Here is an 18370-nt window from a genome sequence, read left to right as displayed (position 1 = left end):
AATGCTCCTTTCTACGTGGCTAGCTAGAATTACCCTTTTTTTGGCTATTATATCACCTTAAATTTCAATTACATGAAGATGCTGATTTTGTAGCATGTATCATTAGAGTTTTATTTCTACTTATAGTGTGGTTTTCTACCAGGGACCTATCCACAGCAGTGAACTAAGAAAAGAGGAAGACTATTCTAAAAAACCTTAAGTTGCTGGTGCTGACCCTGCACTGGAAAAATTTCAGAGGTCCATAGGTCAAAACCACACAATTGGAGTAACTGGAAGAAAACCCTCAAAGACTGACCGACTTGGCTGAAAATGCTAAATTAAAAAAACTCATCAATTTAGGATTTTTCTATCTGCATATGCTCACAGCCATTATTATTTTTATCTTTTGATAGATAACACAATCTTATTCTGAATGCTGAAGCTGTTGAAAAGAAAGAGATGAATACTCAAAATAAGAACTGGATTTAATACATTCCTAATTTTCTCATGCATACTTTTCATTAAGACTCACACCCTTAGCTTGATTAACCACAAACACTCAAGTGTAACTTTTAAGTAAAACAACTACCGAGATTTAATTTAAAATATTGTATTCTATTCTAACGTGCATGCGTCTAAGACATCCTGTTTCCATTTATCAATCAAATGGTTTCTAAGATGAGGTAAAATAACCCAAAGTGGGATTTTAATCAAACATGCAATCTGCAATACAAAGCAAATTGATAAGGCAAATGCATTAGTTTAAGTTACTAACTTCAACTGTGAATCCAACTGTAATGCTCAAAATTTGCAAATCAAACTACTCTGTCACCAAATTGCTTGCCAACTAGTAATAAATACTCCTCTCTCCCACAGCATTTTTCTTCTTTAGATTGGAAAGCATGATGGTCACTATCATTCTCTCTGCTATTATATAGCTTTTATGAAACAAGAGGGCCTAAAGGGAAAAGTTTTATGATGCTTCATTCTTTAATCATCTTCATTTTTAATCTAGACTCCAAAGAGAAGTTCAAAGTATCATTAAGAGTCTGATTCAAAGTGTGTTAGTGTTAACAGAAAAATCTCCCTTCACTCTTACAAGATTATACCACAGCCTTCAAATTGCTGCTTCTCTTTATTGTTCTTGCTATTTGAATTTTGCCTCAGTTTCTTTTTGCCATCATAAAGCATCAGAAGAATCAGTTTTATTTTATTAAAGACTCACCTCAAACCACTGGCCATGCGACTGCATTTTAAGGATGACACAAGGATCTGGTTTTGAGAGCGCATCCCTATCTGATATGCCTTTGCATGCAACTCGCAGCTCCACTTTAGTCAGGCATGGGCTGTTAAAAATTCCCAGGGTATTGGCTGCTGATTCATAGATGTTGCTCATTTTCTTCATTCCTTTTTCTGAAAGAGAGAAAAGGTGCATTAAGAACAATGCACACACAGTATAGTCCTTCCTTCCATGCAGAAGCCAACACAATGTTCTGCTAGGCAATGGGACCCTATAACTGTGAACAAGAGCCAGAGCAAGAAAGGGAAAAATAAAATCAAAGGAATACCTATGGAAGAAAGAAATACATCATCTCTTATGGTTAGAAATATCATATCATAGAATCATAGAATACCAGGTTGGAAGGGACCTCAAGGATCATCTGGTCCAACCTTTCTAGCACAATCTAGATGAGATGGCCCAGCACCATGTCCAGCTGAGTCTTAAACGTGTTCAATGTAGCGGAGCTAACCACTTCCCTGAGGAGATTATTCCAATGATTGACTGTGAAAAATTTGCCTCTTGTGTCCAGCTGGAATCTCCCTGGGAGTAACTTGTACCCATTACCCCTTGTCCTCACCACGTGACTCCTTGTAAAAAGGGAGTCTCCATCTTCTTTGTAGCTCCCCTTTAAGTACTGGTACATGGTGATGAGATCACCTCTAAGCCTCCTTTTCTCAAGGCTGAACAAACCTAGCTCTCAGCCTGTCCTCATATGGCAGGCTTCCCAGACCCTTGATCATCTTGGTGGCCCTCTCTGGACCCCCTCCAGCCTGTCCACATCTTTTTTGTATAACGGGGACCAGAACTGTACACAATATTCCAGATGTGGCCTGACAAGCGCTGAGTAGAGCAGGATGACGACTTCTTTATCTCTGCTGGTGATGCCCTTTTTTATGCAACCCAGCATCCTATTGGCCACCTTGGCCTCAGCAGCACAATGTTCATTCATGGTGAGCTTCCTGTCCACCCGGACCCCCAGGTCCCTCTCCACAGAGCTGCTCTCTAGCCAGGTGGATCCCAGTCTGAGCTGCACTCCTGGATTATGTTTTCCCAGGTGCAAGACCTTACACTTGTCTTTGTTAAACTTCATAAGGTTCTTGTTAGCCTACTCTTCCAGCCTATCCACATCTTCCTGCAGAGTGGCTCTCCCTTCCAGAGTGTCTACTTCCCCACTCAATTTGGTGTCATCTGCAAATAAATCAACTTCAGCATGAAACTTTCCACCATGCCCCTGAACTCTGGGGGTGAACTATGATCTCGACTTCCAGCTCCGTTCCTGCTTATAGAGCTACATTTCCCCAGGCCAAAAGACAGACAGGATGGTAATTCTGAATTTCTCCTGACAAATACCTTATTCCAGTAACAAGGATAAATTAAATTTGTTCAGCACTCCTTCAATCTGCTTTTATTTCTCCATACTCCATTTAAAAAGTATGCACTTCATCTTAGACAAACTTCTTATGTAAATGCCACAGAAGGCCCCTTTCATATCAATCTTAAATTCCAAAATACATTTCACACTCTATTTCCACACTTACTACAGAAGATTACCTCCTCCCATTCCTGAGCAAGTAGTCAGGATTGATGGTCTAAGCAGAAGGGCAGGATATTTATGCTGGCAAATCTTGTTGTTATATAGTGTCTGCTCTTTTGGGTCAGGAATCACAGTTACATGAGCACAGATGCTGGAATAGCGGGAACCTCTGGCCCTTACTTCATTACAAACACTACCAATCTTGCAACTCGAGCCTTGGCTCTCAACAGAAGCAACAAAAAAACATTTTTAACACAGCGCTTAGCAAAAATCACTATATGATCATTTTTGCCTCAATAAAGAATACGGGAACACTTTAATTTGCTCACTTGTTCTGAGCTTCGCAGTCTGACCCCTAAAAATTTGTCTCCTAGTACAAGGATTAGCGCCTTCACCCCCCCTTACCCCACCCATAAGAGCTGCAAAAAATTAATTTCACACTTTTAGAGGGCAGATTTATTTTACCAGATTATCAACAGATTTTTTGTGGTCTGTTTCAAGCGTCTTCACTGTCTCTTTCACAACATCCCGTTCTCAGGGGTTAATGATTTTTGAGAACTGTTTTGATAAAAGTTAAATTTTGGCAATTTGGAAAGGAAAGTGAAGTTTTCTTTCCCCAACTCTGAGAAGTTAAAAATAAAAACAAAAACGACAAAATATCCAGTTTCCCTATGAATTATAAAGGCAAAAATAGAAAGGTATTTCTAAATTCAGAGTAAGAAGATTTGGCAATGCGGTGTGGGTCTCTAACACATACAGATAAACTTCAGGAATGTAAGTCTGAACGATGAGGCAGATGAGCTGCTCTCCTTGCAGATGAGAGAAAAGCTTGTTAATAATTTACAGTTCTTCAAATCTATTCAGCAACTTACTATATAACCATCGGTTTGCTGTGAAAACCCCAGCCTGTTGGGTTTGATAGGTTTGTAAGTGAAGCGGGTGTGGATGGACTCTAACCACTCTCTCTAGCTCAGGCTATGCACGCGTATTTCCTTACGGTAAAACAGGCTTCTTGAAACGTGAGCCACACCACAACCATAGTGCCTGACATCCTAAGATCAAACCAGCCTCCTTCAGCCCTTCCCAGTTACCTGTAAATGCTGTCACCTAAACTATGTTCTCTTGAATTTACTGCTAGGAAAGAAACATGACCAGGAAAAAAAGCAAAACTAAATCAAATATGGAAAGGTAAAGATATTAGACTATGTTATAAAGCCCAAAGAGCATTCTCAACTCTACACAGTGTATTCCTATACACTAGTTTAGTTTCTCATACAGTTTTATCTAAGACTCCTGACACTGCAAATAGACAAGCACCTCTCAAATCTCAAAATCTTTTACAGGGTGGAGAACAACATTTTGTGCCGGGTCAATTCACGTCAGTAATGGCAAGATCAGAGTCCTAGCCTGAGAGCAACAGCAAGCAGGGGGAACTGGGCTCTAGCCTAATCGGAACTACTCTGATAAAATCATAATTTGAGAAGCAATGATTCACATGCAAGAGGGACCTGACATCTGATACCTCAACTAAGCATGACAATAAATGTCCGGAAAAAGTGCTTCCAAAAGTGATGATTCAAAACAATGTTTGGGAGACTGGTTTTCTTCTTTTTGTTGTTTTTTTTTGGTGTTTTGTTTTTTTTTTCCCCAAAAGGAGAACAGATTAAGCTGGTGGTAACTTTGACAAAGCCACTGAAGCCTGCTATTTAGCTAAAAATTAAAGAAACTGGGAGTACAAAAAGACTGTGGGATGAGCTTGTTGAGCAGCTTTCTGAAGGAGATGGGATTATAAAATGATGAATAACTAGACAACAGTCCCTCCCCCCACCTCAGTTTCTAACAGTCTTTTTGTACTCCCAGTTGATGGAAACTTAGGTACCTGACATCATATATATCAAGGATATATTAGAAATAAAATGAAAAAAACAGACTTGTGACGATTGCTAGCAAAATACATATAAATACACAGTACAAAAAGACTGTTAGAAACTGAGGTGGGGGGAGGGACTGTTGTCTAGTTATTCATCATTTTATAATCCCATCTCCTTCAGAAAGCTGCTCAACAAGCTCATCCCACACATTTACAAGACATTTTTACATGTTGCCCTTTCCAAATTGAAATCCATTTGAAAATTGGGTTAATTCTGTCTCATGCACATCTTACATCATTAATGAAATGTCATCCTTTGTGCAGAAATAGGTTGGTGATTTAATTAAACCGGATGATTTCAACACTAAAGAGAAGGGGAAAAAGTAGCAGAGTGAGGGGGAGAGATGTATTTTTCTTCCTCCCACAATAATTATACACTGTTTTTTTAGAACAGCGGGTAAGTATAAAATTATATTTCTTTTTATCACTACAACTATTACTTCAGCTTTTACAAGTTCTAAATTTATCAATGGAAAAGATCAAGCCACAGTCTTATTCTTTTGTCCCATTATATTCTTCTTTCAATATAATCACCAGCTTGGGCTGTTGTACTGATGTCATGTTACCAGGAAGCTGGGGGCCTGGAAAATAGATTTTGAGCCTACTGAAAGTGGCTAAAAAAAGTACTATTTTACGTAAACATAGACAAGTTTGATTGAGTAAGAAGTTTTTTGTCAATTAACTATGTACATTGTTGATGGAGGAATAAATTGTTCATTTTTCTTTGTTACAAACTCTTCCTTTTTCACTTCATTAGAACCTCATTATTCCTTCAATGTCCACATGGCTTTAATACTCACTGACTAAGAGCTGTATCTGTGAGAGGAAAGCGATAGGGTAGATAGGAAAGTAAGTGAACGATGTGCTAAGTCACATGCTACTGAAGTTTCCAGTTCATTGCTGCATACATTCTCTTTCATTTCCTCTGGAAAAGACGAGAACAGTGTATCATTACGTGCTTCCCACACAAACTCATTAGCCAGTGCTAGACTGCCCAGAACGAGGAGGCAAGACCAGGCCTCCACCACCTCTCCATGGTGAAACTGCAGGGAAGAAGGCAGTACCAACTGGAAAACAAAATCTTAAAGTACACTGTGCTGAAATCGAAACATGTTTTATCTTAAACAAAACAAACAACAACAAGAAAAAAAAAGAGTGAAAGACCTTGATAGCACCATGTACCCATGTACAAAGAAAAATTTCGTGAGGACCTCGGAAGAGTTCCACTCTCCAAAAAATATTCTACATCTAGAAAATAATGTGGCCTGACATTTTTAAGAGATTCATGGCTCAGAAGGATCTTATTGACGTGTATAAATTCCTGATGGGGGGGGGCAGAAATAAAGAACATTAAGCCAAATTCTTCTCAGCAGTGCCCAGTGACAGGGCAAGAAACAATCGGCACAAACTGAAATACAGAAAATTCTGATTAAAGAAATGGGAACTTTTTACTGTAAGGTTGGCTGAACACTGGAAGAAGCTGCTCAGAGAGCTTGTGGAGTCTCCATCCTTGGAGATACCCAAAACTTGTCTGGACATGGCCCTGAGCAACCTGCTTTCAGCAGGGGTTTAGAACAGATTATCTGCAGAGGTCCTTTCCAACCTCTACTACTTTGTGAGTAAGCAGGACACAATCAAATTGTAAACCTTTTAGGGTACAGATTGCCTCTGTGATCTGTTGTTTTTCCTGTGCTTAGCACAGGTGGGTACTGAGCTATGATTTGGGCCCCTTGGCTCCAAAACCATACAGAAAATCAAAAGACTGACATGAGCCCAGCATTTCTGGTTACTAGTGCTATAAAGGCTCCTATGTGTATGTATTTCATTAAAAGCAACAGCACACAAGTCCAGAAGTTTGTGCCTAGCTAGATAACTGGATTACACTGAAAACCAGTACTACACGTTTGCCAGCTATGTCTTTCTCCTCTCAAAGGGACTGAATGGCTTAAAAATGTTTAATCATCTAGTGCCTACTAAAGTAAGGGTCCCTGTGATGTGAAATACAAACAGTACATGCCTCTGAGATCTAAAAGCCTTGATTTCAGCTCACACAAACAATCCACCTTGTTACAAAATGGTGATCCACACAGGACTTCAGAGAACATCACCACATAATATAACCAGGCTCCTTAGATTCACCATGAAATAAATCTGTTATCTGAATTCAGATTTCAAGTTTTCTCCTCTGCCTACTCTGTCATTTCACACGCAGCCGCCTGCTCCTTGCGAAGAATCAGGGGGACACACACACTCAGCCTCACCTTCAGTTCAGGTAATAAATGAGTAGGGAATGAGAAAGATGCTGAAATTAAAAGCCGCAAGCAGCATGCTCTGCATTTGGAAACAGGGCTTGTTATTTAGAAACCTGTACACCAGACCAAAGTACATGCAAATGCATTTCGGGGTTGCAGGTTTCCCGCCAACATTTATTGAGGGCTGTGTCTGAATCACTTGTTTTACTGGCACCCTGGTTGTGAAATGAAAACGAGCCAATAGCATCTATCTGCTTCTGCAAAAGTAAACAGCAGGACTCTGCTCCTGGAAAGTTAAATGGTGTTTAAAGTATGTGCATGCGGTGGGAAATACTAATGGTAGAGTTAAATGAAATAAAAGCTGTGAATAAGTGCCTCCAAAAGAGGGCAAGACCTAAAAGCACTGGATGTTGTAGCACTAGCTGCTCCCTGCTTATTTATATGTAGAAATTATATATAGGACAGACAATTAGCATTCAAAACACAGGAGCAGGTGAACTCTCTATACTGAAAGCTTTGAACCTACAGTTCATGGATCTTCCACGGTTTACAGTCTAATAAAAGTAAATATGAAAACCAAGTCTACAGTTACCAGCTTAAAATTCATAACACTCAGACTATCAGCTTCTGCTGGAAAACAGGTAGTGCTCCACAGTTTGAAAGAGAGAGAAAACCATTTTTCTACATTATTAAGAAATGTGATTCTTGCAGCACTAGGAAAGTTGTTTCCTCTAGTTCTGTTCTAGATTCTCAATTTATGTTACAACTCTGGCAAAATCAAAATCTAAGTAGTCATGTTCATTTTTAGGTGAAATCACTAGCTTTAAGTGACAAGGAGAATCTGATTAAATAAAAGGCCATTTTGAAAGTATACTGAACTTTTTATAGGGTCTGATCCACAGAAGTCAGTGAGAAAATAACCCATTGACTTCAATAAAGTAGACATATGAGTACTATAGTGCTTCAAGCAATCTTGTCTTCTCCCAGTGTATTTTATTATTTGGCAACACAGTAATGAAAGATAATCATCAGGCACAGAGGGTTCAAGTGCTTCAGAACTGCCTCTTGGGGCCTGACCCAAACGCCATGAAACTTATTCATTGCCTTCAAATGGGCATTTCTCAGGCCTTGAAGATTTTACGTGCTTCTATCCTATCTCCCATTATGATGCGAGACCAAGTTGCACACAGTAATACAGTAAGAGCAACATTTATAGAAAAGGATGAAATCATGTTGGGCGTTCAGGTAGAAAAGTTGTAAAAGGTTGCTCTGTTTAGTTACCTATTCAACTCCAGCAGAATGTAGGCCATGGACCCCTTCAGGGAATGATACTAATTGAGATCAGCGAACATTTTTCTTTAAGAAACTTTGTGTGATTAGGAATTCCCAGTCTCATTCAATTACTCTATTAGTTGTTGGCATCAAGGCTTCCTTGGTTGTGAAAAGCAAACTCATTCCTTCTCATTCGGCTGTGTGGTTGGCAAAGAAACTTTGTGCAAATGAGGAAAGATGGGAATTCATCAGGAGGTCTTGATTCAGCAACTTGATTAAATTAATATTCCATGTGCTTAATCTGGAACTTGCTAAGACACCTGGCTGGCCCAGGACTGAAGACAGGCAAGCAAGAGCCCAGAGTGATAGTAGAGAAGGCAGACCTATCTTTATTGCAAGTGTATCAATGATTGGGAACCAGTGATCAGCCACAGAAACTGATGTTCATTGTCCTCCATTTCCTCTGTAAAGCAACATTTTTCTCACTGTAGCATTTTTATAGCATATAGTTTTCTGTAACCCCTGTTAAATTGTTTGGCCAACCTCACTATGAACTATTTTTTTCCTTATGTCTAATCCTTGTTGCAGCTGTGACCATTGCCTCTTGGCCTTTCTCTGTGCACCTCTGGAAACTAACTTCTCATGAACAACCAGTACTATCTTAAAACATGGTCCTTCAACTACTTACCTTTGACCACGCCCTCAGACTCCTGATTATCAGCTCTCTCTCTAATCACTGCACACGACTCTCCTCCTATCACTATTAAAAAATTATTCTGGTCAACACCAACTACATTATAAATTGTTACAGAAGTTTAAATGATCACAGCTAATACAGACAAAACGCCAGCTGTCAAAATTAATTTGAATATAAATTACCATATAACGAGAAGTCAATAGGTTAGGTAGACTCTCTCCACAGGATAGTTTGTGCAATTAAAAATACAAGTTTTCCTCCTTCTCTTTGATTCTCTGACTCGTACAACAATTAATGAGGATTATTTAAAGTTACACCTACCAAAGTTTGAAAGAGCCCTTTGCAAAATGAGCAATAAATTCAGTAAGCAAGGAGGATCTGGAGAATTCACGGCAGTGCTATTGTGAACAATGAGACAGATCTGATAGTGTAAGTAATTTATTTGGACAGAAGGGGAGAAGGTTCAGAACAAAGTGCCAGTACTGTAAATGGAAATATACACACACTGACAGTTCAAAAGGACTCATTACCATAGAACCAGCTGGTTCAATTATAAGGGGAGAAGGGAAAGTCACTGGAAGGAAATTGAGACATCTAATGTACGACAGAACACTGTACAGAAGTGTGCTGCACCTATACACATAACCCCATTTCAGTTAAAGGAGGGGAAAACCCCATGATAAATGGAGCACTGGGAGATGCTTGAATGTGCTGAATTCTGGATGTTCTGAGTAGTCCTCACTGAAGTCAGACTTACTTGATGCAATGCAAAGCACCTGTAAGAGTCAGCAGCTAAAATACACATATATTCTATTACCCTCTATTAGAAGTGCAAATCTAAGATTCTCCCTTGTTCCTTTAGTATGTAGCTAATGCCATTGGTCACTTCTTTCTTCTCCAAGTTCCCACTGTCTTCCTGCTTACAATGTTGTAATGTGCAGGGGAAGACAAAACTAAAAATCATTAATACAAAAGACAGGAGACTGAACAGAGATGAAAATAACTTCCCCAGGGACAGATGCAGACAAGTGGGTCCTCTGCTACTGGAAAGCAGTACCGATGCTTTTTAGGGGATAAGCGTCAGAGATTTTTCACAGAATTAACCAAAGGCTGCTTTATTTACATTCACTGGATTTGTACCAGTCACAAGAAGTCTGCCTCTCCCGTGGCAAGGCTAGCTTACAGGCTTTTGTGTGGAGGGTGGGTTTTTTTGTACTGTTTACAAAATGATACCTTCTAAGACAGCATGGTGTCTTAATAGGATAACAGAGTATATTTTATTGGGAACAGTGTAGAAGCCAGAGAGAAAACAGACTGAGTCATCTATATACTGACACGCTGTAACAGCTAGCCCCACAGTTGTCCTCTTATCCACAGTCTTGTTTCCTTAAATATGCCTGTCCAAATCCTTCACTTACAACTCAATACTGCCAAACAAAACATTAAACAGTCCCAGTGTTCCTCTTCCAAATCATGAAACTGGCATATTTTATCTCAGAAAACATTAAAGTGGATTCCTTCTTGATTTCACTCCCATTTGCAAAGCCATTAGAACTCATGTTCTACAGCCCTTTCTCACAACTATAAAAGTCAAAAATGTATTTAAAAGCAAAGGAAAGAAATACCAGCAAAGTTCAAACTATCCTGTAACATGACTCCATGAGCTGACAATTTATGAGAAGGACTAAACAACATGAAGCCCCAGTAAAATTCAGGCTGCCAAATAAGTAAATGATTTGCCTACTGGTTTGGCTATCGGGTCTCGGGAGTCTGCTGTATTACTGTTGAGATGATATCTGAAGCATGGGTAGCTGTAAGCACAGGGACTAGGCACTGATAACACAGAAAAGCTCAGGACCATTGCATCCACTTCAAACATCATACTGTGGAGTTTCACAAAAAAAAAACCAACAACCTATTATATGCAAACCACATATGTGGTTTGTGAATGTAAGCGATATGTAAGCATAGTAAATCACAAAAACGTAATTGAATCTCTCTCTAATCAACAACTTCGAAGTCACTAGCATATGATATGTATTTGACAGCTTATCACTAAAAGCCATTACAATTTTCTTAGCTTTGCCATTTTAGTTTGCTGCTTGTACTAAGAGATATATCAACTGAAACATGGGAAAACAAGTTTATTCACTCTCAGGATATGTGTGCTGCTTTTTTTTTTAAATCAGCTCTCCCAATTAGGTATCAGAGGGAAAAAAAAAAACAACAGTGTTTGTCTTAACAAGAACTCTGAAGCCTTGCAATATAGTTACTTATATGAGATTCTTAAATAATTAAAGCTGAATTGATATTCCACTATACTTCAGAGAAAGATATGCCTGGAACAAAAGCAAATAATCCCAGCACTCCAAGGTGTAGCAGTCACAATTCTGCTATCAAATAAACCCAGCTGAGTGCCTTCAGAACACATTTGAGCCAAAACAATTGTTTAAACAAACTAGCCAATTCTGAACAACAAGAAAGATTAAGAGTCTACTTTGTTAATCCTTGCATTATCACCTACACATACATAAAATACATTTGAAATGACAGTTACCCAGTATCCACCTTGCAGAAGCACACTGGCTACCAGCTACAGGGAAATGAAGCAGCAAGTTGTGTTCCTCAGTTATACTCAATTACATCAAAGTATGTATATAAACACACGTAATGCTTGGAAGAGTTTATCCGTTTACAGATGTAACATATTGCAAACTGCTCATTTTCCTCAACAGATGGCCATAACGGCTTTTCCTGCAGCATAAAAATGATCCTACAAGAGAAGCTGCTTTCTGCTGCTAATCCAAAGATAGGCACATCAAGAACAGTGAGGAAGAACTTCCCATTCACCATTCAGTTCCTGCATTTGCAATCCAACCAGAAGGTGTACTTACTACAATTTGGCTCAGGGCTTCTTAGCAGTGTGAGAAAAACTGAATTTATCTACTGCACAGGAACGTTCTTGGGACCACGCTGACTCCAAAACTGGGACAAAGCTTTAATGTCAAGTTGCTCTGTCAGGCAGGACAGGAGCAGAAGAAAGGGAGCAACTGATACTGCCATAAGCAGTTGCTCTCTCACTTCACAGTTGCTTCACCAACATGCTTGATCCCTGTCTCAGCAACTACCAGAATTCCTCTGGCCTCCCAGGACTCCGATATACAAGGAACAGCCTGACCACCCTCAGGAGGCTGCTGGACAATGGCCAGCTTTGCCTGCTGCCTAGAGCCGGTCCTGGGTTCACTTCCTTTGCAACGGAGGTTCTATGACAACAAATCAGGCTTGTACCACTATTATAAGTTAGAGTATGAGCCTTTCTCACCTTCTTGTCATTTACTTACTTTCTATTTTCTTTTAAAGATCCTTAATCAAATGTTTGAAGAGTCACCCATGTGACTTAAGCCAAACACACATTGCCACTGTCTCAACTAAATCAGCAAGAGATACGATCCCATTGCAGCTCCAACTGCAGTCACCAGAAAATCCTAAAGAAGAAGCAGCTCTGCCAGCCAAATTATATTTATATTGGAACTGCTTATCTCTTTCCTAGATTCATTTCTACTAGCTTAGTCTGACTTTCCTCTATGGAGCTATATCCTGCTCCCTATTGGGAGTGTTTCGCAATCATAGTATCCCCATACCATGATAGACTCGGTCTCTGAAGAAGCCAGTAGCTATTTTTGGTATCAAATTGATTCATAAAAGAATTGCAGCATGCTGTCAGCAAAAGGTCCTATCAGAGCCAAACGCACCACTGGTGCCAGTGCCTTGTCATTCCTCTGCTGGCATTTCCATGCTCCACAGAAACAGTACTCTACCAAGCTACCAAAGCCAGGTCCTAACGTGTCAAGACACGGCGCAGCCTCACACAGATCCTAACCTGGGTCCTGGAAGCAACACAGCTTTGTCAGCAATGTTATAGTGGAGCTACTTCCTCCTGACACAGTGTCAAGGCTTTGCCTTAACGCCACTTTTGAAAGCAAGCTCTAGGAATCCAAGCCACCAAGCGTTTTCAAATGTTTCTCTCCCTCGGGAATTCTTGGGAATTGAGAAACATCGCTGTTGTCAACTACTAATACCGATGAGAAGCAAGATACTTGGAATGTCTTTTATAAAACTTTCTCTGACACAAGAGTGTCTCTTAAGCTCTTCTAAAAGGAACCTATGAGTATACACAGGAGTTATATCTTCCTTGTGAAATCTGCAAGTCACCATCAGTCTTTGTTAGCATATACTGACAACAAAACAGTGAAATAATTCAGCTCTGCTAGTTTGGAGTTGGAGGGAAGGGGTTCTCAGTTCCTAAGTAATGCACACAAAAAAAAAGGATTCGTATCATCAGTAATAACGGACGTCCTACTGCCAACCGCCACACACAAAGAACAGCATAACAACTGCTGATCTTGACATCACTGCCTGGTAGGAAAGCATTTCATGAAGTTCACATTAGGCAAGCAATACCCCTAAGATTTGGGGACATATTGCACAGGGCTTCACCTACATTCATCTGTCTCTAAAGGATAAATTTTTACAAATTGCAATAAAGTAAACGAACCACCCACTGCAGCTGCTAGCTAAAATGACAGAGAGAAAACAATGCCAATAAGCCAGCAGTGATGGCACTCAACAGAGAGGAGACACAAGAGGCTGGTATTGAAGTCCCAGCCAGATGTTTCAACTTCACAACTGCAACAGTTCTGGTCCAATTATCTAAGGCATGGTGCTGTATGAATTGAAAGTTTAAAGACAATTAAATGGGCTTTCTCTCCAAATCTGTAAAACTGATAATTCCCTCCCCTACCTGCCCTCTGCTGAAGATGATTACTCTCCAAACAGAAATTTATCAGCTCTCTTACGCTATTTATTAAAAGACAGCTGCAAAGCATCAGGAAGATTACATAGATAAGGAATAGCAAAGCAGGGTCACCATGATGTAATAGTCCACTTTACATGGTGGTGGAAGACCTCAGAAGATGAGAGTCTTCACCCTAAAGATAAATTGCAGCAGCAAAAGTGAAACACAGAGGAAAGAAAACAAGCATCTCGCTTAAGCATAGCTTAGGTAGATATCCCAAGTTGCTGGTTTGTTTGAAATACCAATAGTTGCAAGCTTTATAAGTCTAAATAGAGGAGCTGTCAGCACTTCACTCAAAAGTGATGCTTAAGAATTTTGGCAAAAATAAAGGTGTGAAGCCCAACTGCAACATCTGGTTGTACCTATCATTCCCTCCACACTAGCTGCACACCCTGCACTTGGCTGACAAGAACTTGTACTGTCATGTTCTTGGCCTCACCACCAAGAGACAGAAACATCAAAACAAGTCTCCTCAAACTCCTTATGCTCATGAAGAGGTTGATATCTCCTAAGAGCACAGAAGAGTAGAAGACCATGGAGAAGCCTCAGTAGATACCCCATGATGCCAAAAAGGAGTGGTGATAACTAAACTGGGTTCCAAGTATCCACAAGAGCTGCCAAGAACTAAAGAAAACAAAATTGAGAATGCACTACAACCTGATCATTGCTCAAAGCAATGTCTTCCATGTTCAAGTATTTATATCTGGATTTTAACTTTAAAAGGATAGCCATCAGGCTCTATACCTACATATTTTTAGAATTAGGAATACGCATGTTGACAGTAACCAAAATGCAACTGTATCAACAGAGGATACTCAAATTGGTCTTTGAATACTCTGACTATACAAGACATTTAATATGTACTCCGTGTTTATCCGTGTCTTATCCCTGATCTGCACTGATCCAGTGCAAATAAGTCCAATAGTCAGATAGAGAGATTTTTTCATAACTTTTCCAAAATGATGTTATCATAATTTCATGTAACATAATTTCATATAATTCATTGTCTAATGCATGAATGTGCTTTAGTCTACACAAGTGTAAGGGGACGCCAGACAGAAGAGATTTGAAAGACTTTTATGAGTATGGCACCCAAGATCTTAATTTCTGTTTCTCTTAACTAGCAGAAGACTTGGGTTTTAAGTTCTTCTCTAGTGCCATCAGTCCCTATAAGTAAAGGTGCTCGGAGAGGAAAAGAAAAAACAAAAAAACCACACAAACATTAGAGAACATGGCTTATAGTAAATGCATGTGCTCACAATATGAAAGTCTCAGTGACAGATCTTAAAATGCTTCGTCCTATAGATCCGTGGTATCAAATCCAGCCCTGGATACCTACAGAAAAGATGTACTAAAAAGTTCTAAAACATTCTGAAAAGATATGCCCTTCTGAAAGCATCTTGCCGTTTCAGTCATAAGCACTGTCTGCCAATTACAAACATGATAGCAATTCAGATCTGAGCCGGTGAATGATGTATGACATACTTTATGCTCTAGAGCCAAAATGCAAATTTTACTTATAATTTCTGCCCTTTACAAAAATTGGATTATACAATAACCAGGTGCTTGACTGCTGTTGCACTAAGTCTGTAATGAGATGAAATACACAGTTATACCATTTAGTGCTCTAAATTGCTTCAACTTTGGAGTAAATACATCAACAAAGACTGAGCTGGGATATTAAGTTAGAGTAATACATCAAAGTAAGATGTTAATTTGCTGATGTTACATGAAAATTATTTCTATATTTTGCACTGAAGAATTCTTCAAATGATTCACTTGTGTAATATGTTATTAAATGAAGCACATAAAGAGAGACATCTTAAACATTAATTTAATTGAAGGTAGAAATAGCACGGACAAATATTTAATACTTACTGGAGGAAAACTCCAATTCTTCTCATGAGATTTTTACCACAAGCTAGAAAGCCTGACATGAAAGCACATTTCCTACCCAAATTACGCTTTGCGCTGGCTCTTAATTTTCCCCTTTTCGGGAACATGGGCATTTTGCAACATATTAAGAAAACTGTTTCAGACAAGTGATTACTGCAGCATTTCTTATTTAGCTACTACTTCAGATCGGAAGTTTCAGCTTGCTTTTTCTATTCCTCCTCTTTTTCAGCCTCTGAGAAGCTATGTTGTTTCCATCTATGGTAAGACATATCTACGACCATCTTTTCCAACTTAGGTTTCTGCCAAGATTATGCTTCCAAGTGAGACAGGTTGCCTAAGAAAAATCTCAGAGCAGTTTGAATATACCTACATCATGTTAGACAATGATACTGCAAAGGAGCTCTTTAATTCTCAGTCACTGACACGTCAACATCCGACAAGATACTGTATTGCTAAAGTCAAATTGCACTAGGTCTTCAATACAGTTAATGCAGGCAAATTGTCTGATGAGAGCAATTTAGGCTGAAAGGGACCTCAGGGGGTTCTCTATTCCACCCCCAGCTCAAAGCAGGTCCAGTCCAGGTGAGTTCTGAGTATGTCCAAGGACAGAGATCCGGCAGCCTCTCTGGGCCTCTACTCCAGTGTTTGACCACTATCTCTGTGAACAATTTATTGTAATTTTCCTTGTTGCAACTTGTGCCTGTTGCCACTCGTCCTACCACTGTCCCTCCAAGAAGAACCTGGCTCTGTCTTCTCTGCACTCTCCTATAAGATGACTGATTAATGCTGAACAAAGCTTGTTCTCAGATCCTTCCAGGCCTCCCTGTGACTTCACTGACTAACTTAGCTGGTGCGTATCAGAAGAAGGTCTGGTAAACGCAGTTAAAGCAATTTAGGATAAAGAAGGGAAAAGATCGCTGTCATTTCCTGCACGTTATGGGCAGAAGACGGGCTTTAGAAGACGGTAGTTACATTAAACAAACAGCATATACCAACTGGGAGCTGCATCCATAAATGACTTCACAGGAAGCCATGTGCAATGCATGACAACTTTGGCTGGTCAAATCCTATGAACAAAACTGCAAGCTCTTGAACATCTCATTAACACATTGCCTACGGAGTAACTATTAATACAGAGACAAACATCTTTTATGGGGGTGTAATACTTCCCATGCATTCCTTAAAGGGACACTCAAGAAAGGTAAAACGAATTAATGCAAGTTTAGTCTGGGTTGTTACAATGATGTTTCTGAGCACAAACGTGGCTTAGCAGAATACAGTGATAAATAGGGAGGACTCTTTAAAACCTTATCTTTTACTCCTTGGTATTTTTGAATTTCTGAATAACTCCTTTCAGTCAGTAAACACATTTGAACTCAGACATATGGAATCTGGAGATTTTTTTTTCCCCCCTCAGAATTTTGTTCAATCAAAGACTGCACTGAGAGAATTAAATATTTAAAGTTGCTTTTACCTTCCAATTGTTCAAAATGGGTTATAATTTCTCTCTGCCGTATTTTAAAATTAAAACTTTAATTAAAATTGCTGTGCAATGTTAAGGGTATTAATCTTTCTTGCTTCCTCAGCTTATCTGCTGCCCTTTACAATTAGTATTTCTTATTGCATGAAACTTAGCAGTGTGCTAGAAAAATTACTGTTTTATCTTCAACCTGATGTCCAAAATGAAAACACTTCAAATCTGCCCATTATATAAAATTGTTTAGGAAAGCCAAAAGAAGTTTGGAAACAAACTTATTGACACAGACTGTAATAAAGGCTCTTAGCTTGTTAACAATATCATGGTTTTCTTATTTGCCACATAGGTTGTAATTTTTAACTTTGCTGGAACCTGCATGTCTGACAGATGCTGGCCCTGCCTTTCCTTAGTAGTTAAAGTGATAACCAAAAAGTCAGCTCAGAGCAGAAGTTGTATTTTCTGTAGCCTTATCTCTAGTATTCTCATCTTCAATTTCTTATCTTTGAAATTTCTTCTGTTTTGTATTCTTTTCAAAACAATAGCCTCAAACTCCCCTAACAGCAAGATAAAAGCTCCAAGACATCAAAACTTAATTTTGTTCTCCCCATCTACAAACAGAGAAGTAATACTATCCTTAGAACTAGATAGAAGGTCACACAGAAGTTTCCTGCCAAAAAAGTGGAAAATGCTTCCTAAAAAATGCCTTTAAGTTAAATAAAAAAATTCTTCAAAATCATATTTCTGATTACACTAAGTTTAGTCTAACAAAGGTTAAAAGGCCATAAAATCATCTTCTTAATCTGACTGCATAAAAACCCAAAATATTTTGCCCAAATATCACTCCAGTTCTCACCCAGTACTCAGGCATTTCAATTTTTGCCATGAAAAAATAATTTTATTTAAACCATGCCATTTGCAGTGGTGTATTTCAGGAAATGCTAATCCTTAATTTATAATGACCTAAAGGCAAGGAACCTTTGCTATTGCCCCTCAAGCACCCAGAGGCTGAAAACTCCTAAGCTGACACACCAGAGATGCCAAGCAGGAGGACCTCACCCCTATTCTGTCATTTTCATTTGCAATACAAAAACACAATAGCACATACAAATACCAAACAATGTGTAAAGCTGTATTACTTAACTAACAACCAGCAGTCAGTTAACTTACATGAGAACAAACCCAAGTGTTTACAGCAA

At 39.1% G+C, this 18370-nt stretch overlaps 1 protein-coding gene across 3 annotated transcripts in view; it reads right to left on the bottom strand.

Moving 5' to 3' along the window:
- The window catches only part of CPNE4 (copine 4), a 243640-nt gene that overhangs the window by 192248 nt on the left and 33022 nt on the right, over positions 1-18370 (bottom strand). For all 3 annotated transcript variants that reach the window (XM_087769916.1, XM_087769913.1, XM_087769909.1), the window contains exon 2: positions 1205-1392. In XM_087769916.1, coding sequence (XP_087626042.1) covers positions 1205-1384 — 180 coding nt within the window. In that variant the 5' untranslated portion in view covers positions 1385-1392. The remainder of the gene's footprint in view (positions 1-1204; positions 1393-18370) is intronic.

This window comes from Nipponia nippon, unplaced genomic scaffold (assembly GCF_047370975.1).
Source record: "Nipponia nippon isolate SJK-2023a ecotype South Korea unplaced genomic scaffold, ASM4737097v1 scaffold_1, whole genome shotgun sequence".
In the NCBI taxonomy this organism is placed as follows: domain Eukaryota; kingdom Metazoa; phylum Chordata; class Aves; order Pelecaniformes; family Threskiornithidae; genus Nipponia; species Nipponia nippon.
Note: the sequence above shows the minus strand (reverse complement) of the source record. Positions and strands in the feature narration are given on the sequence as shown.